We start from the raw sequence: 21,219 nt of genomic DNA on the forward strand, positions 1-21,219 counted from the left end.
TCTTATAAGTGAATCACTCTTCCGGAGTGAGTTTTTCACTCTTTTACATTTAGTTCTTGCTAAAATGGGCCCAAAATATAAAAACCAACAACTTTAAAACCGGTAGGGGAGTTTCCTCCTTCTAACCATGGCCAGGGAGGGAATGGTTCCTTTTCTTCTTTTCCTCCTCTCTTTCTCTCCCTCCCTTTCTCTCTCCTTCTTCTCTTTCTCTTTTCCTTCCTTTTACCTCTTTTTTGAAAATCATAGGGGGGGGCAATTGCCCCCCTTGCCCCCCCTGTGGCGCCGCCGCTGTCTTTAACTGTTTTCTTGGGTATGGCTCAGGGTTCGGCATGATTGTTGGAATTTGCTTGCCAATATAAAAGCTTCCAAAACTTTTTTTAACTTTGGCATTGTTGAATGCTAACAGTGTGCTTGGGTTTAGGCTCAGCACTTGGCATTATAATTGTTGCAATTTGCTTGCCACTAAGGTCTAAGCTATTTAAACTTTTACATTGTGGCATACTTAACAGTGTATCTGGGGTCTGGCTCAACACCGAGCATAACCATTGTTCTGATTTGCTTGCCACTAAGTTTAAAACTAACTTTGGGTGGGTTTAGTTCAGCACTCAGCATAAACAATTGTTGAAATTTGCTTATTACCTTAATGATATGCTTGGAGATTCAAGTCTGCTATGATGGTTGCAAGCTGATGCATATTTGGTACTCGTAGAACTTGGCTTAAAGGCAGATTATGGCTGGTATGCTCTATGGTCACTTACAGTTTGATATGCTTGGACATTCAAGTCTGCTATGATGGTTGCAAGCTGATGCATATTTGGTACTCGTAGAACTTGGCTTGAAAGGCAGATTATGGCTGGTATGTTCTATGGTTACTTACAGTTTGATATGCTTGGAGATTAAAGTCTGCTATGATGGTTGCAAGCTGATGCATATTTGGTACTCGTAGAACTTGGCTTGAAAGGCAGATTATGGCTGGTATGCTCTATGGTCACTTACAGTTTCAAGTGATTGTTGATGTGGTTCTCAATTCTTCAATATATCTTTGATCTGGGTAGCAAATTTGATATAAATATAAGCATAAGTTGGCTATGCGTATAGGTAAAACATATATTAAAGGGATCATATGATATATACATTACATGTGATTTGGTACATTTGGTCTACATTAAAGCCAAAAAATTATCTGCTTTATAGATTCTGCTTTCTTCTGCTTTGCAAATTTTGCAATTTTCAAAATTTTACATTGTTCACAAAAAGTTAAATTTACGATTTTGGTCTGTTGTATAGTCCATATTTCACCGGAATATTTCATGGTAAAACATTCTTTATTATGTTACACTTTGAAGTCGATTTTAATATTTATATCATTTTATTGATAAGATTGTTCATTATTTTCATTTTTTGTGGAGTTCTGATGTTTTTTATTCTCTTTTTATGAAAACTGCCTTTTCTGCTTTTCATCCTAATTCTGCTGTATTTGTGGAAATCTGCAACATTGAAAACTTCAGGCTTTAGTCTACATTAATGTGAAGAGTGTAGTACATTGGTTTCAAATCTACAATTTAATAGAGAGGGAAACTGGCTCATGGTAGCTGAAATGTGAGGCTAATACTGATGCTTGATATTCTGCAGGGATTGGCTTGATGTAAACATGATCCAAAAGAGTTCCTTTAGCAGTGGTAGGAGTGGTTATCAATTGGTGATATCTCTGCAATGCTTCAATTGGTGGTTTCTTGAGAAGATCGTGATTGAAATCGCCAAGAATAACAACATAATCAACATCTAGCATTTCTATCTGAGTGCACAAGTTGTTCAGCACATTGGAAATCACAGTAATGCTTGTACTAACTGGCTTGTAGACTGTCATGATAACCATAGATGGATTGCCATTGGTTCTTATAGCAAGGATATCACATTCATCTACTTCAAGTGGTAGTGCAGTAAATAGAACACTCTCATGGACATACATTGCAGTACCTCTGCCTCTAGCTTGTTCAGATGGTTTTGTCATAGCAACAAGTTCATATCCTGGTATTTCATAGTTAGTTCCCATAGCAAAAAGAAAAGGTATCGGTATAGTTGCGGCTACTATACGGTATAGTATCCGGTAGGTATTCTGGAGCTATCCGAAAGTATCTGCTAGCAGATACTAGTTGGATACTAGTATCGGTATAGTGGTACTATTCCGATACTATTCCGATACTAGTATCTGATACTATATAGTATCGGAATAGTATCCGCTTTCAGCTGGCGCCAATCCATGTCACATGACTAATTAGAATAACTGCCATATCGGTTGGAGCCAAATTGCTATACAGGCAAGGAATGAGTTCCTCTGATTCAAAGGATAATATATACTGTTGTACAAGGAATTGTACAGTGTGTTCTATTTCCGGGCTTCACAATACAGGTATGGTTGTATTGGGTAACAGTTTTTGAACAGAACTTTATATTTTATCTAAATTTAGTATACCCTTACCTAAAAAACTAGCATTCCCTAGCCACTCACTAGGCATTCCATTGAATGGTAAAGAACCGGTAATGAATGCCTAAATGGTGAATGCTTCCAATACTATAACATTGAGTTAATAGGCGGTTGTTAGCACTCAACCGCCTGTTTGCTAGCCCTCAACCGCTTATAGCGGTTCATAAGTGGTTCATAAGCCCTCCTCAGAGGCGAAATATGTAAATGAGCTAAGCACTCGCACCACCAAAGAGGCATTCGAACCCACCAAAGAGGCATTCAAACCGCCTAGCATTTAAACCACCTAGGAAGCATTCGAACCGCTTGGGAAGCATTCCAACCGCCTAGGAAGCATTCCAACCGCTAGGAAGCATTCCAACCGCTAGGAAGCATTCCAACCGCCTACAGGTTAGCACTCGAACCACTTATTTAGCCCTCAACCGCTACTAGTGGTTCGTAAGTGGTTCATAAGCCCTCCTCAGAGGCGAAATATGTAAATGAGCTAGGCCCTCGAACCACTTAGTGGCATTCCAACCGCCTATGAAGCACTCCAACCGCCAATGAAATTTCCAATCGCCTCAGAAGCATTCCAACCGCCTATAGGCATTCCAACCGCTTATAGGTATTCCAACCACTTACAGGTGAAGCACTTGAACCACTATATACGAGAGTGACGAATAGGAATATATATAATATAATGCACTGCAGAAAATTGCACATGGTAAGCCCAGAATGTACTCCATTTTTTATCCATTGTGACAGACGAGAGGCATTTTAGTTCAGTACATCGTCTGTCTTTGTCGAGTCTATGATATTTTTAGTGTAGACACTAGCGGAGATCAGCTTAGAATTCAGTATTGACATAAGTTGAGTGAACGCAAAGATGTAACATCTGGTGGCTAAATCACATCCGATGGATAAATCACTGCGTCTTTTGTCTATGGAAAAAAGTGAGTAAATTTGAGGCTTGGGCCTTCCAATTCAAATGCAAACTATGCTTCAATGAATTCCCATCACATAAAGGTAGTTGCTTTAGCCCTCTAATCACACGGTTGTATTAGCCCTTGAACGAATATATCAGAATCAAAGGATACAATTATTATTGTCTCAATTAACACATAAACCATATGCAAACGCCAGAAAGCTGGCCACTGCTATGGTTGTTATATAGTTTATCTTTTTTATTCTTTGATGTAATTATCCAAATTGACTCCTGGAAACAAATTAAATAATTCTTATCAACAACTGTGGAGGTCTAAACTATTCCCTTCATAATAAATGAAGTCAAAAGTGAAAAAAAAAGACATTTTCCCATTATTTTGTGCCATATGAGTGCTTTTTAGTGCATTTGTGCGTGGTATAAATGCACACAATTATTATTAATGTAATAATAATGCCCCAATATGCTAACTAGCTCCTCCTTCCTAACACTAGACCATTCCATATTTCAAGAAACTGCCTACATAAAAACCTATATTCAAAGTTACATCTAGTCATATTTAAGCTTACCTATACTTACACCATCCATATTGTGGCATATTATTGCACACAAAGATAAATATACATGGATCCCATACATGTATGATGTTGTCCACATAATATGGCATTGTCATGTAACATCCCAAATGTAAAGAGTGAAAAATAAGGCCTATAATAAAGCTGGAAACATGAAAGGATTAAGAAACCATCATCTCTGCATTCACACCAGTTCAAAATGGCAGTTAGAAATATATTCCCATCATGCACCTGTTTGACCCTTGGGTCAACCACTAAGGAATGCTAGTCAAGGCTATTAGCAGAATGCCTTATTGAATGGAATGCCTATTACTTAGAAATTTTTTAACCGAATGCCTAATACTTAGAAATTTTTCAGTGGAATGCCTATTACTTTAAAAATTTTAACCGAATGCCTAATACTTAGAAATTTTTCAGTGGAATGCCTATTACTTAAGAATTTTTTTAACCGAATGCCTATGACTTATCCGAATGCCACTGAGTGCCTATAGCAAACTGCCTAATCCTAGAACCACTTAGTTATGAATGCTTAGGAATGCCTAAGTTAATAGTATTGAACTTTATTGAGGGCTTAATGAGTAAATAGGCATTCGGAAGCATTCTTGTGAGGCATTCGGAATGCCTGTGAACCAGCTCTATAGGCATTCATTAGCTGCTGAGTGCTAGTGACCACCTAGTACCGCTATCCTTGGCACTCGAGGGCTTGGCGAATACCTACAGAATGCCAAATAGGCATTCATGTTTGGTAAGGGTAAGCTTAAGAACATCGTACAATGTAGGCTTCAAACCACGGAGTATGTTGAATTCTGCACCCAAGACAAAATGGTGCTCAATGCATGCGATAAATGTAAATGTGTATATTATATGTTTTTAGCATGCAATTGAGCATTCATAATGTACATTTTCAATTTCTTTTTGCCACAAATTTCAATGCTGCATGTATGTACAATAATCAATTGCTACATTTCACATTTAATATGTACAATATATAATCATTTGAAATTTTCCAGTGACCTTGTCCATATACCATGTAAATCTCTGATCATATCTCTATGACCATATATGGGCAAAACAATTTACATATGAAACAAATAGTATCAGACACTATCCCGATACTAGTATCAGGTACTATCCCGATTCTAGTATCGGACGCTATTCCGATACTATTTATCAGTGTCTCCCAGTAACAGTATCGGATACTATCCCGATACTATATGTCCATATATGGACAAAAAATTTGCATGTGAAACATATCCGGATACTATACCGATACTAATATCCCACTAGGTAGCGGGTACTATTCCGGTATTAGTATCAGAGACTATCCCGATACCTATTATATTTTGATATGGGTTCTGTCATGAACAGTACTGAGCCATGTTTCTGATAGAGCTATGACATGAGCTTTGCTAATTTCAAAGTCACTTTTGATATCATCAATGTGTTTGGCAAGACTTTGTACATTGTGATGGACAATTATGAAATGCTCTCTCTGATTTGTATGCAGAATCTGGTTAGCAACTGAAAGATCACATGGTAACATCTCGGATACATACTGGTGAACCTTTTCATTACAGAAGATTCTCTTTGCATTATAGTTTTTCAGATACAGACCACTGAGATGTGTGACACGACTAATTGCTACATAGGCCATGCATGCTCTGGTTCCTTTCAATGAGACTACTGCTTGATCTGTCGTTTGTCCTTGAACTTTGTGCATTGTGATTGCCCAGGCTAGTTTCAATGGATATTGCTTACGTGTTCTAGTTTGATGTCCTGATTCATCTTGGATTTCAATGCTTTCTTGATGTGGTTTGATGACAACACAGTCAGCATATTCATTTGGTAGTGGACTTTTTTGCCTTGCATTTGCACCACACTTTGCATTATCAAATTGTACATAGATAGCACTTGGTTGATCGTTTGCGTCATTAGGTAGGATAGATTTGACTGTGCCAGTGACTCCATTGCAAAGGCCATCAGGTACATCTAGATTTGTTGTAAGCATTACTCTAGCTTCATCTGCTAAGCATAGTTGAGATTGCAGCACTGTTTTACCAATTTGTTCAGACTTGTATGGGACTTTTCTGATTTGACTTTGTCCTCCAGTTTGTTTCATATCAAGAGCAAGGATAATGATTTTTTGACTTGGTAGAGATTGTAGCATTGCTTGGTTATGACTGTCAACATCTACATTGGTTGCATAGATATGAAGTGCTTCTTTTGGTGGTATCAGATCTGTTCTGGAACCAACAGTTCGTGATATGAGCTTTTCCTCATCAAAAGGATTCATAGCATCACTTTGTTTTCGTACACGTAAGCGATTGAGTAGCTGAGCAAATTCAAGATCATCTTGCTGACGCATGATTTGTTTGAGTTCACAAATTTGGAAGTTGTCAGTCCACATATCATTCAACATGTTCAATGGATTCTCATCTGGAACACACAGTGGAGTGCTTGGATTGATCGGTGGGATTTGATAGAAATCTCCAACAGCTAGTACTGGAATGTTCCCAAAGAATGAACGATCTGAAGCTCGCTTTATTTGCTGTAGTCTACCATGTATATATTGCAACTGCTTTTTGCTAACCATTGAGATTTCGTCTATGATTAATAACTGCAGGTGTTTCAACTTTGTACGCATAGTATTAAGTGACTCTTCTCTTAGTGGTTTGTAATCTTTAGTCGCATGGATACTGATATTCAGAGCAGAACAAATTGTTTCTCCTTCAACATTGAAAGCAGCTGTGCCAGTGTGTGCAACAACTAGTACTGTCTTTTCTTGTTGTGTTTCACGCAAGGTGTCAAAGATTTTCTCTGCATGATATCTGATACATCTTGTTACATGAGATTTGCCTGTGCCAGCTCCACCAGTGAGAAATATTCTGAAAGGTTCTGGATTTTCACCGTTCATTTTTTTCATACACCATTGGTGAACATACTTGAAAAGTTGTAACTGTTTATCATTGAGAGCTCTGATCATTGTTGCAACTTGGTCATCTGAAGGAACTGATCTTATAGTCTCAACTGGTGATCGATACGAGTTTTCATTGCACTTCTTGGATGTATTTGCTTGCAGTTCAGGAATTTCAATTTAATTGAAATCATCGTCAGATTCATTGTTTAACATGATTTTGTCTTCAAGACCATCAAGACGTTCTTGTTCAGCTTGTGGTGCTAATGCAGCCCATGCATCTTCAAGATTACCATTTGCATTTTGCATTTCATTCCATGCAGTATCTATTTTGTCATTGATTGGTTCATACTGTTTCATGTTGCCTTTCACTACCACTTTAACTGATTTCACACCATTCTGTGTTCTGACATAACCAGTATGATAGTACAATGCAAAACTGTCAAAATCTTCTGGTTTGAGCTCAATGTGATTGTGTGGCAAGTACATACGTAAGATGTTCATGTAGTACTTTTCTGGATCTTTTTCAAGCTTTATCTTTGGATAGCGTATGATGGCAGGTTTGCCTACACGTTCTTTTGCATTCCCAAGATCTCTACCAAGATATTCAAGATCATAGCTCTGGCTTGTACTTCTTGCACTTTCTTCATCATCAGATTCATCAGTTGTAGCTCTGTTTACAGTTTTGGATGTAAAGCGGAACTTGGATACGAATGTTGCCAAGCACATATCACTGAGTTTGGGTATATCTGGTCTGCCATAGTACTTTTCAAGCAAATTTGTCATCCATACTTGATCTGTGGGGTCTTTGTTCTGCATCAAAGATAATGGTAGTGATATTCTCTGACCATCTGGATCTGTCTGTACAAAAACTACATCTCTTGTACAATCTTTCAAGTGCATGCTACATACTCTGTATATACTCTCCATAACACTCAACTCTCGACTGTGCAGATAGACATTTCCAATTTTTCTGAGCTCTGTAACAGCATCACTATTGTCTTGTCTAGCCTCTTTCTGTGCATTTCTCAATAGATCACCTACTTGACGTTCACATTTGGTTAAATATGACATGATATATTTGATACAACTATAAGCATCAAGTACAATTTGAATGTCCATAATCCATATTGCCATTCCATGCTCGGATTAAGTGGGGGTTGTAGTTATTGATCAACACTTCTGCAGGTTTTCTTTTCAGATAGATTGTGGATCGTGATGCGAGTGTTGTAAGTGCCATTTCTAGGTCTGCTTGAGAAACATTTGCAACATCAAAGATTTCAGTAACAGAAGTACTTTCTGATATTTCTGTATCTGGATCTGTTAGAGAATCATGTATTTTCTCAATAACAGTTTTAGCTTCAATTTGTGCATCTTCCTCACCTTGGTCATCAAGTACATGTAATTCATCAGGAATGTCATCATCAGTTTCATCATCATCTGAATCATCATATGTATCTAAGTTTCTAGCTATGAAAGTTCGTTCTGAAGGTGGTTTGGGAAAGTTGAAGCGACATGTTTTGCCTGTTTTGCGACACGACTTAGTATGATTCTTGCTATGCATTTGACATGATTTGACAATTTCATGTAGTTCTGGATCATCATCTTCAGATGGTAGTTCGCATGTAACATATTTGTCAACAAATTCAACAATATCACAATCTGATACATCATATACATCAGGAGCATCTTCAACCCAAACTAGCATATGAATGTGTGGCCAACCTCTCTGTTGGAATTCTGTGCGATAGAAATAGTCAACAACTTTGCCAATTGGTTCAGCAGGTGATTTAATGACATCTTTGATATACTTTTTCACTCTGTGCTCAAACATTCTAGTTGGGGTTACTGTGTTTGAATATATGTGTTCGCAATGTGTTTCCCAGTTCATGTCTTTGTGCTCTTTAGGTGTAAGTGGTGGCTTGCCTTGCTGTTCAAGAATTGCATTATCAATTTCAATCCATCTACGGTCAGCAGCACTAAACGTTAGAAACCATGTTGGAATGCCAATTTGACGAATCATTGCAAATAAATCTTTCAGTGTCGCATCCCAGTATGATGGTGTTCCTCTTATCTGTCTCAGATATCGAAATCCTGAATCTCTCTCAATCATTTGTTTGACTTGTTCTTTGTCTGCAAGCATTTCTGGCGTGATAGCTTTTCCATCAGGAGTTTTGGTATGACCTTGTCTCATGGCAATTGATATCTGGGAAGTTATCATGTTCACTTGTTGCATACTGAGCAAAGAAAATGTACTGTGGGTCACTAGCAAAACGACTATCAGAAGAAAAGAGTCTTGCATTGAAATATCTGCTTGGGGAAACTTTTATGTCTCTTTGTTCAGTGTTTGTATTCTTGGCATCAGGAAATTGAGCTGGGAATGCTTCTGCTTCTACATTGAGAACATTGACTGGTCTATTGCCTTCTGCAGGTGCAAGACTAAGTATAGAATCATCACAGTGATCTGCAAGATATTGTGCCAAGTCAACTGGCTGCAAGAATGACATGAGTGGGGCAGATGTATTAGTAATATCATCATCATCATCATCATCATTATCATCTTGGTTTGTTTCAGGGTTGTCTTCATCTGGAATTTCAGGATTTGGTCCATCATCAGCATGAACTTCATGATCAGATTCAATATCAGAGTTTACTGTATTATATAGTTGTATGAATTCTGAAATGGTTTCCATATCAGTATCTTGGTATTGGTCTGTCTGTTCACTAGCATTAACAGGATCAGATTTGTTAGCATTACTAGCATGATTCTCATTATCACAAGGCGTCTGTTTTGAGTTGTCTATGTTTACAGTTTCAAGTAGGTCTTGTTCATCTGTAAAATTGGAACTATGAGCTGGCTCTGTTTCAATATCTTCAGGTTCTGATTCAGAACTTTCATCAAGATGTTCATTAGCAACAATAGGATCATTATGAACAGCATCTAGTTGTTCAGTATTTACTTCAATATCTTTAAAGACTGGATTTGTCTGCTTGAGGACATCAAGAGCACTTCTAATCTTGCTAGGACACACTTGTTTGTACATGACATGACCTTTGTACTTCAATGCACGTTTCAATTTTACTCGAACAATGCTATCATCAGTAGGAAGGCGTGGCAATGCTTTTGCTGTACTTTCAACATCTGCTTTTACACACACTACTTGACCATGAATACCTTTCTGACAACCTTTGTATAGAGGAACTAGTTTCATGAAAGGAATGACAGGTGCTATCAAGTGTCTTTCGAGAATGTTCAAATCTGACAGTTCTGGAGGCTGTGGGCACAGTTCTAGTTTGTTGGCTTGTGACAATGTTGGTACTTTATGGTCTTTTATGTTGTTATGACAGGTTTTGCAAATCCATGCAATAGTTGACAAATTATCATAATCTGTGTTTACTGGCATAGCTGCTAAGAGACTGGGCTTACTGTACTTCAACTTCTTGAACTGCACAACTTGGTCTCGGAAGAATAAGCGGTTGCATATAATGCAGTTGTGTATGGGTTTCTCTTCTCGTATTTCTGTCTTGAATTTCATGATAACTTTATTGATGTCACTTTTAGAAGATTTGCGGGAAGACGTTGCCTGTTGGATTTGTCTAGCTCTTCTTTGAGGATCTTGATAGTTTGCTTTCTTTTGGTTCAAAATCCGTCTTTTGTTTCTCAAGTAATTGATACTTCTTTTAATCAATAGCAAAGCTCTGTGTCTAATATAGTCCAATTTCTTTCTCATCAATATTGCCGGTTTGTTTTCAAGATATCGTTTGTTTTGTTTCATCAAAAGTTCAGCTCTATTCCTTACATAGTGGTCTTTCTTTCGGTTTAATACGGCATTCCTATTCCTTGCATAGTGTTCTGATCTTTGGTGCAATATAACATTCCTTTTCTTTACATAGTGGTCTCTCTTGTGGTCTAATACAACATTCCTATTCTTCACATAGTGGTCTCTCTTGTGGTCTAATACATCATTCCTGTTCTTTACATAGTGGTCTTTCCTGTGGTCTAATACACCATTCCTATTTTTCACATAATGGTCTCTCTTGTGGTCTAATAAAACATTCCTGTTCCTTACATAGTGGTCTCTCCTGTGGTCTAATACACCATTCCTATTTTTCACATAGTAGTCTCTCTTGTGGTCTAATACATCATTCCTGTTCCTTACATAGTGGTCTCTTCTGTGGTCTAATACACCGTTCCTATTTTTCACATAGTGGTCTCTCTTGTGGTCTAATACATCATTCCTGTTCCTTACATAGTGGTCTCTCCTGTGGTCTAATACACCATTCCTATTTTTCACATAGTGGTCTCTCTTGTGGTCTAATATAACATTCCTGTTCCTTACATGGTGGTCAGATCTTTGCTTCAATATGTTGTGTTTATCCGCAGCATAGGTAGCTTTCTTCTTAGCACATACACTTTCTTTGACTTTAGCATAGTATTTCTTGTTTCTAGCTTGAACTTTTGCTTTGCGACTATCATCTTTGGACCAAAATGAACACCCTGGCTGATCATTATCATTGCAGCTATCTGATTCATATAAAGCAGATGTGGATCGGGTCTGTGGAATGGTTGACGAATTCTGATTGCTACATGCACTGATCATAGTTTGATTAGATTCATGTTGAGATTCTAAATTTTGACTTACAATTTCATCGGCACTTTGAAATCCACCATCATTCACAGATTGACATGGTTCTGCAGTGGTCATAGCAGTTGATTGTGGTTCGTGGTCTGTACTTTCCTGTTCATCTCTTCGTCTTTGGCTTGGATTTTGGCATGGATTTTGGCATGGATTTTGGCATACACATGCCTCGCCCGGGGGATTAGGACCCCGTTCGAGACATGTCAGAAGACCCTGTTGCATGAGCAGCAGGTGGAATGAAAGGTGGCAAAAGTAGAAATGCCAGAAGGGATAGAATAGAATAGGCAGGAGAGAAGGAAGAAGAGAGGAGGGAGAAGAGGAAAGGAGAGAGGAGAGAAGAGGAAAGGAGAGAGGAGAGAAGAGGAAAGGAGAGAGGAGAGAAGAGGAGAGAGACGAAGAGGAAGAGAGGACAGGAGAGGATGGGTGTGGAGGGGAGGAGAGGAGAGAGGAGGGGACGGGAGAGCAGAGAAGAGAGAAAAGGGAGAGAGATCAGGGCAGAGAAGAAAAACAAAGGAGAAATGAAGGGAGAGGAGTGGAGGAGAGGGGAAGGGAAGGGAATATAAGTCATGGGTTTAACATCAAAGAAATGAGAGCAGAGGAGCCGATGGGGTTGACGAGAAGAGAGAAGGATGGGGGAAGAAGAGAAGAGAGAAGGGAAGTGAAGTGAAGAGGAAGGGGACAGGAATGGAATGGAAGGGAAGTTGGGTTTAACATGAAGAGAAAAGGAGAGCAGAGTGGAGGAACAGCAGGATAAATATGGAATGTGGAGAGGAGAGAAGACAAGACAAGAGAGGGGAGAGGAGAGGAGAGGAGAGGAGAGGAGAGGAGAGGAGAGGAGAGGAGAGGAGAGGAGAAGACAGAAAAGAGATGAGAGGATGAGAGGAGACGGAAAATAGAGAAGTAAAGGATGAGAGGAGGGGAGTGGAGGAGAAGTGAAGGGAAACGAAGTCGTGGTTTTAACATCAAGAGGGGATGGAAGCAGAGGATAGGGAGGGGAGAGAAGAGGAGCCGGAGAGAAGGGGACAGGAGGGAGGAGAAAAGACAAGGGAAGTAAAGAGGAGAGGGGGTAGGAGGGAAAGGGAAGGTAATGGAGGTTGGGTTTAACATCAAGAGGAGACCAGAGGAAGGTAACAGCAGGATGACAGAGGCAGAGATGAGAAAGGTAGGAGAGGGGAGAGAAAGGGAATGCAATGGAATGCAATTAAATGGAAAGGAAAGGAAGTGAATGAAATGGAATGGAAGGAAATGGAAAGGAAGGGAAGGGAAGGGAAAGGAAAGGAAGGAAAAGCAATGGAAGGGTATATAAATAAGGGGAATAGAATGGAAGGAAAAGGGAATGGAAGGGAAAGGAAGGGGATGGAAGGGAATGCAAGGGGTGGAATTGTATGTAATGGAAGGGATTGCAATACAATTGAATGGAATGGAATGGAAAGGGAAGGAAGTGAATGGAAGGGAAGGGAATTTAAGACAATGGAATGGAAGGAATAGACCGTAAGAGAGGAACGAAAGAGAATGGAAAGGAAGGGAATGGAAAGGAAGGGAATGGTAAGGAAGGGAATGGTAAGGAATGGGAATGGAATGGAAGGGAAAGGAAGGGAATGGAAGGGAAAGGAAAGGAAGGGAATGGAAGTGAAATAAAGAGAATGGAAGGGAAGGGGTGGAAGGGAAGGGAGTGGGAGGGAAGGGAATGGGAGGGAATGGAATGCAAGGGAAGGAAAGGGAATGGGAGGGAAGGGGATGGGATGGAATGGAATGGGTGGGTGGAAATACAATGCAATGCAATTGAATAGAAGAGAAGGGAATGGAAGGGAATGGAAATGAGAGGGAATGGAAGGGAAAGAAGGGAATGGAAGGGAAAGGAAAGGAAGGAAATGGAAGGGAAGGTAAGGGAATGGAAAGGAAGGTAAGGGAATGGAAGGGAAGGTAAGGGAATGGAATGGAAGGGATGGAATGAAAGTGAATGGAAAGGAAGGGATGGAATGAAATAGAATGGAATGGAAGGTAATGCAATGTAAGGGAAAGCAATGGAAAAGAATGCAATGGAAGTGAATGCAATGGAAGGGCATGCAATGGAAGGGAATGCAATGGAAGTGAAGTGAAGGGAAGTGAAAGGAATGGAAGCGAAGTCATGGGTTTAACATCAAGCATGTCATGGAGACAGGATTGGTTATTCAGCATCCAAGGTTGATATGAGAAGTAGTATGTTCCACACCAAGTAGATCACAAAGAGAAGTTTGGTTACAAGCAGATATCCAGGGGTTATCCAGAAGTTGGCATATGAAAGAAATAGAAAAGAAAATTGCACATAATTAGTATCAAATTACAATTTGCTGAACATAGCCAAGTTAGTTTGATTTATTTTGCCTTTTAAAAGAACCCACAAATCTCAGTAGCATTTCGGGGGGGTGTAACCACCCATACATGCAACGCAGAAAAAAGCTCCCTTGATCTTTGTGTGTATTACCTAATAGTATGGCCGGACATTTATATTATAGGGGCAAGGACTATTTTCTAGTTTTAAGGGAATTTTGTCAAGTCACATCATGGTCACATTTAGGATTCCATGTTACTCAATTTACTCTTTGAAGCACCTCCACAGTTTGTAAATTTTGCCTTATTTTCTATACTGGAAGGTTTGACAAACTTCTTTTTTTCACACAAGGCGCAATTGACCAAAATAGGCATAACTCGCGTAACATTTTTACAACAAAATTGACACCCTAAGTTAAGCCCTGTATTTTCTGTACTGTCAGTTTTTTTCTTGACAAATGTGTTTCCATTTATAATTTGTACCCTAATATCAATAGTTATATAGAAAAAAAATCTTGTTTTATACAAGTTTGGTGTTTGAAAATGAATCCCAAAGTGAGGAAATTTCTCCAAAATGAAAACCCCACATTTTGAAAAAATATTTTACATACCTATTCTCTTATAATATTAATCAAGTTTTCATATTGTACAAGTGACCACAAAACTGAACGATAAGCCCCAAGCCCATTGTTTAAATGACTTACCTGCTGCTTCTTAGCCTTCTCCTCCTCGTACCTCCTCTTTCTCGCTTCTTTCTTCTTCTGCTCTTTAGATGGCATTCTGTATCAACAAATTATTTAAAGAAATTACAATTTTGCATTTAACAATTTTATTTAATACAGAATTAAAAACAATTCTTACCCTCTTTACCCCGGAGGGGGGACGGGGGGTCTTAAAAAAAAATTTGTATGGGGATGTGCCACGTAGACTTTAGGATGCTGACTTTCTCTATACCAACTTTTTCCTGTTTTTGCTACCCATCAGTATACCAATTTTTCACAAAAAAACACACAAAAAACACCCAAATTTGCCCTCATTGGACTCTATTAGGGGCAGATTTGCCTAAATGCGCCCAATCGGGCACATTGGTCTCCACTAAAAACCCACCCATCGATACACCAAAATAACACTAACTAGGGCTCTTTACCAAGTTTCATACACTGGTATATCACAAATGTGCACATCCATATCAAAATAATGCACTTGCCAGCTGCTACAGGTGTCTCATTTTACATCAAGTTGGCAAACTACCCGCCGATGTTGCCAATGCGTAGTTGTCTTACGGTACTATCCTTTGATGTGTATATCTGTCCCTCCCACCACTGTATGAACTTGGTTTTTGCAGGTTAATATGTTAGTTTAATTAAGTACAAAATAATCATGTAAAAAACAGAATTTTGAAAAATATTGAGGGTGTCCTCCTCAGTAAATGTTATAATATGGCTTTAATATGTGTTGCAAAAACATGTCAACACTTATCTACCAAGAAGCAATAACTTGGATCTCTAGCTGAATTTGAATGTGTACCTTTGTGTGCAGATATGGTTGGTTATTCAGCATTGAAGGTTGACATCATGAGTAGTTTATGTTCCACACCAAGTAGATCACAAAGAGAAGTTTGTTTACATGCAGATATCCAGGGGTTATCCACAAGTTGGCATATGAAAGAAATAGAAAAGAGAATTGGACTCAATTAGTATTCAAATTTACCAACATTTTGCTGTTTTTGCTGCCCATCTATATAGATCAGTATTCACAAACAATTTTCCCCCAAACACCCTAAAAGTTCCCAAATTTGCCCTATTTGGGCTCTGTTAGGGGCACATTTGCTCAAATACGCCCAATTGGGCACATCGGTCGTCACTAAAAACCCACCCATCGATACCAAAATCGCTGAAAAGGTCCAGGATCTTTTCCTGTGGGGGCACAGAGGGCTTTCAGAGTTAATGCTGGCCGGGCTTAAGGTTAAAATTGCCAAAAAGCGGCTGATTTTACATGATTTTCAACACAGTGCGGGGCTGAACCCAAACCACCACCCCTGGACACACCACTAATACCGGTATATTACAAATATGAAGTCGGCAAACTATATACCCAGGCTATATAGATATTTTACCATACATGTGCGTTACATAAATTGACATGCCTGATTTCATGAAGGATTACTGGTCTTTTGGAAATCTGTAACTGGATGTGTGATATGGGTAACTAACATTTTTTTTAAATAAATCCACAAAATATCTATTTCGGAATTTTTTAACCAAGATACAGTTGGATCATCAAAATAATAGCAGAATATTTAATGTGTTTCCAAAAATGTCAATGCTTATCTACCCAGAAACGATAACTTGGAAGTCTAGCTTAATTTGAATATGTACCTATTGTGTAGCCTACATATTAGAAGCTATAGACTTCTGCAGTAATACATAAAGGATTTTCATTAAGGGGGGTGGCGGGTACTTTTCAACTCCCTCTCACCCAATGACCTCTTTTTCTTTAACTGAACTCCCTCTCACCCAATGACCCCCTTTTTGTTTTCCTGTCACAAAAAGACCCCTTTTATGGTTTGTCTGTCATTACATAATGCCAGGGGGCACTCACTAAAAATGGGTGATGAGGATGTGTAGCCACATTGACCCCCATTTTTCAACTCCCTCTCACCCAATGACTCCTTTTTGTTTTACTGAATTCCCTCTCACCCAATGACCCCTTTTTTGTTTACCTGTCACCAAGAGCCCCCCTTTTTCAAAACTTGGGGAAATTTCTAATAATCTCTCACTGAATGACCCCATTTTTTCATTATTTTTCTTAAAATTTTATATTTTGACCCAAAATTTTTCCAGTCTCACTGAATGACTCCTTTTCCCCAAGAGTATTAGGCAGTGGCATGACCTACAGCAAGACTGCATAACATTACCCCATCCCCGTATTTTTTTGTAACTACTCACCACCCGCGTCGTGTGAAAATACCTGTTACTATATGCATATACTATTTGAAAAGCAAACTTAAATTCTGGGGTTACTTGCACAGAACATTCTACAACTTCAGAAGTTATGAGAACAGAGTACTATGTTCAAATATTGTACAGTACAACTCGGTATATTGGTGATCATACTGTAATGATTTACTCAGGGTGTGGTATATGGATGATGCGTGATTTCCTGATAAATAACTCAGAGAACAGAAAACATGGAGCAAAACGACAATGGAAGTACAATCACAAAATAACACGATTTATTAATAAAATACGAATCCTAACCATACAGAGACTGCCGCTTATATTGAAAGTCATGTCTCTAAACAAATGGTCAAGCCGTCTTTGCACAGAAACAAAGGTAGGCCTACGTGTTAACTCAACAAGCTCCAAATCATAAGTGAAGGTGCATCGGATGACTGGCCCACGCGCACGCTCATGGCACGCTCCTCTCACATGCCAGTCGACCCAGCAACAGCACCAACCAATCAGGGAACGGCGACGTAAAAGGCGGCGCGCGAAAAGTGCGTCGACATAGTCGCCAGTATCTCTCCGTCCCCATTGCAGAAATCGTCTACCTTCCGCTGCATAATGCATACCACAAATGCAGACGCATCCACAATGACGAGGAAGAGAAGTGATGGGACAATTTATATGCAATTAGCGTCAATTAATTAACAAAAGGAATAATTTGGTTTTCATTTATGAAAGTCCGAAAAAATACGCAAATAATTAGGAATGTGCGCCTTGTGCAAGTACAGCAAATCAACAAGTCAACAAACTCTCCTGGGTCAATGTCCGTTCGTTAGGTCGAGAAAGGCGATAAAATTGCATCGCCGAAGTCATTACATTTGATGAAAGTTTCAGTACACAAGAAAAAGGTAAAGCCTGAAAAAGATAGGGAGACACCCGTAGGCTCAGGGCATTTCACTCTCCCCACCTATAAAAAAAAGATTTGTACTCAAATCTTGTACAATAAATCGAATTTCAAATTGATGCATATAGACAGTAAAGTAAAGATGCATTGAAAATTGTGTTCTACAAAAACAAGTATTTACATTAAAAGCATTAATTTTTGGTAGCTCACACAGTGGCCAAATGTAATTCAACATTTTATTTCAATCAAAAATACAGCGGCGGCAAAGCCCCGCAAATTTGCGTCTACTGATGCTAAATTTGTTACTGTCATTCATTCAGTTCAACATGTTCAAAAATCAAAGAAAGTGCATATCAAAACAACATAATGCCGAAAACATTGCAAGGAAAACGGGCCTAAATTTGGGTGCCTACAAATTTGGAATTTTCAATTAAAAATCTTAACATTACGCCCTAAACTCAACCTAAAGGCCTAACGTTGAGTTGTGTCAAGTCAGCGGTGCCTAAAGATTTGGATAGGTGTAACTCGCTAGCTGTTGTTCACGGGTTCATGAGAAAAACAGATGACACTTTGGATACAATTTCACGAACATGACAAAATTTTATGTGGACGCATAAATGCGTCTACTCGGGGAATGAAAACAACAACAGCCGGGCCTAAGGGAAAAATACAACAATTAATTAATTCAGAAGGGGAGCGAGTTACACTTACCCTACATACAACTTACACTACACGTCATAATAAATTTAGTCCGAAGAGTTCAAAAACATTTAATAATCTGCGATCGTTGTCGTTGAGCGTGGCATGGCGATGCTAGCCTAGGCTTTGACAGTCATGACAGTCAATGTTCGTTGCATGCATCGTGCATGCATGCAAATTCACAACTTTTCAAGTTCAAGTCCATCGGTAGAAATACAAATCATTGTCCAAAGACGGTGAAAGATAGTTCAGCTTCAGGAGATTAGGCCCTTCGTCGATATATCCAGAGAGAAACAGCAAGCTACAAACAAGCTCACGCCAGTAAGCTTGTATTTATAAAAAGTTCCCAGTCATGCAACACATGCAAGTTCAATGGCAATTTTGCGTCTCCATTCATGTCCATGTAAATGAATAAATAGCAAATGTTCAAAATCCAATTCAAGTCGCAGAAACCAAATCATCACAGCAGCGTCAGCATTTACCATAGTCATTCAGGGTCTTGTAGCCTCGGTGTCCGCACTTTTGCGTCGACATTTGCGTCGACTTCTTCATCAAAAGTTGTTGTTTTCACGGCGACATGCAGCTGTTTCCATCAGATGTTGCAAACTCGCTCTGCATCGCCAAATTTCGCGGTACATCAGCTGTTCGCTTCCGGGTTGACATTACTGAAAATGCGTAATTTCGCATAGACAGCTTTTGGTGCCTTTTTCTATAAATTTCATAGAAAACTTCAAAACTTCTTGTGCGTTTTGTTTATGCATGTAGGTTATAAAACATCTTGATTTGGCTTCAACTTTTCAATTTCAAATTCACATCTCCTCGCTTGAATATACATCCAAACTTGCATTATCAATCAATTAGATTTCTTTTAAGTTCTCTTATAAAACTCGACCAGCAAGTTCAGAACTTTTTTTAATCAATTAATTATACTGCATGATGCATGATGAGCATAACTGCATGACATAAAGAACATTTTTGGCCATTCGTCCTAGATGTCAATTTCAGCAAGTACCTGCATGAGGCTTTCTAAGTTCATCATAACAATCATATAGGCCACAACCCATATCAATACAAGTTTGTTGTCATCTTCAATCGTTTTCATTCAATCAAGCAACTTTATGCGTTATAGCCAACATCAATTTTCATATACATGCAATAGGCATATAGGCCTACAAATTACATTCCGACTTGTTTTCACGGAATAATCAAACATCCACGCACATGAAGGGTCTTCAAAGACTTCAATTCAACCCCACAAAATGGGTAGGCCCTAATGGAGAAATTTTTATCTCCATTCTTCATGTTCTACAGCTGTCTTTCTTTATTTCTCACGGGTGGCCTATTTTTAGGCCTTTTATGTCAAACCCGGTTTCTTGTAATTTTCATGAGATCGACTTTTTTGGCGATCAATTTATTGTTTGTGCCATTACAATCTTTGTATAGGCCTATCATTGTATATAGGCCTACTTTTGTAACTTGCATGCTACTGTGTAACGACACTATTTTTGCTAATTCAAATGCGACAACTTCCTCTTCCTGTTCTGGAAGGGCATGGTCCCTGAAGGATCCATTTTGATTCATTTAGGTCACAATTAGGCAAAAATGGCATAATGGCATCAATTATAAATTGACGTTCAAGCGGTAGTTCATCATTGTGATATCTACTTTTTGTGGGTTTTCTGGCATTTAACTGGCACTTTTTACTAATGCGTTTCACATCTGCAAGCCATTTCACCCACCAATACCGCTTGCCAATAATTTTCATTATTTTCTGGGTACCTTCAGAGTGTTCTTGGTGTTTATTTGTATCTTCAAACACCTTCATACGCAAATGCTGTGGAACTACAAGTTTCATTGAAACTTTGCCTCCACAGTCTGAGTCGCAGCGTTTGTAAAGAACACCATTGGTAATTTCCAATTGGTCACAAAATGACCAATATGTTTTCAGAGTCAGGTTTTCTTGTGAAATGTCTTCCCATATCGGGCGATCACAACCTGATTCTTTCCAAGACATGAATTGTTTCAGGACTTGGTCTTCCATTTGTTCTTTCCTCTGGTCTTTATCAGACCATTGATAGAACTTTTTACTGTTATCTTTGTCCTGGTCTTGACAATTTTTACTGTTGCACATGAATTCATCATGTTTCACATGATTTACATCAATGGATTTATCAGTGTCATCCATTTCTTTTGGTTCCTCTGCACTTGTCAGTTCATCAAGGCCATTGCAACTGAACTGCCAAAAATCTATAAGATTTTCAGGATCATTTTCACTCAGTTCTACTCGTTGCTTAGTCCCGTGAACGTCGTGCATCAAGGTGTCATCATGACTGTAACATAGGCCTACAGTCTTCATTTCTTCCACGTCCTTGTTTTCCTTGACCACGTTATTAGGCATGTTAGACAGCACCATTTTCACGTTTGACACTCGTTTTGAGTTGTCATCATGATCATGTTCATCGGACGTGTTTGACAAAGTTGGAGATGTCGTCGAGTTTATAGGCCTACTCATTTTGCAGTGTCTTTGGAAGTGACCCGCTTCTCCACATTTAAAACAGATCAGATCTTTTCTGTGTCTTTTGTTGTCATAGTTACCATGGTTACGGCGTTGGTTTTCGTAACTTTGGTCTTTATTTTGCACAGACTCGATCTTCTGGAGAATTACCCTGAGAATTTCCAGCAGGGACTGTAAGACTATTTGGTCCTTCGACATGAGCGAGTCAACTTGTTCAGATGACTCCAATTTGTCTGACTGTAGGTCTAGGCCTACTTCAGTATTCATGGTATTGCTCACAGATCTGACGTATTGACATGACCTCTGATTT

At 38.9% G+C, this 21,219-nt stretch overlaps 1 protein-coding gene and 1 long non-coding RNA gene across 3 annotated transcripts in view; both read right to left on the minus strand.

Annotated features, from left to right (window-relative positions):
* Positions 1-21,219, minus strand: part of LOC140140849 (uncharacterized) — a 350,554-nt gene that overhangs the window by 174,815 nt on the left and 154,520 nt on the right. The gene's annotated exons all lie outside the window — the stretch shown is intronic.
* LOC140140257 (uncharacterized) overlaps positions 1-21,219 on the minus strand; it is a 28,753-nt gene that overhangs the window by 2,328 nt on the left and 5,206 nt on the right. Inside the window, exons 1-4 of one of the 2 annotated variants that reach the window (XM_072162046.1) lie at positions 15,371-15,451; positions 14,548-14,623; positions 11,537-11,746; positions 759-1,047 (exon numbers count right to left, since the gene is read on the minus strand). In XM_072162046.1, the coding sequence (XP_072018147.1) occupies positions 1,024-1,047; positions 11,537-11,746; positions 14,548-14,622 (309 nt within the window). In that variant the 5' untranslated portion in view covers position 14,623; positions 15,371-15,451 and the 3' untranslated portion in view covers positions 759-1,023. Of the gene's footprint in view, positions 1-639; positions 1,048-11,536; positions 11,747-14,547; positions 14,624-15,370; positions 15,452-21,219 lie in introns of those variants that run through there. The other variant, XM_072162045.1, reaches the window with a different exon arrangement.

This window comes from Amphiura filiformis, chromosome 19 (assembly GCF_039555335.1).
Source record: "Amphiura filiformis chromosome 19, Afil_fr2py, whole genome shotgun sequence".
Taxonomy (NCBI): Eukaryota; Metazoa; Echinodermata; class Ophiuroidea; order Amphilepidida; family Amphiuridae; genus Amphiura; species Amphiura filiformis.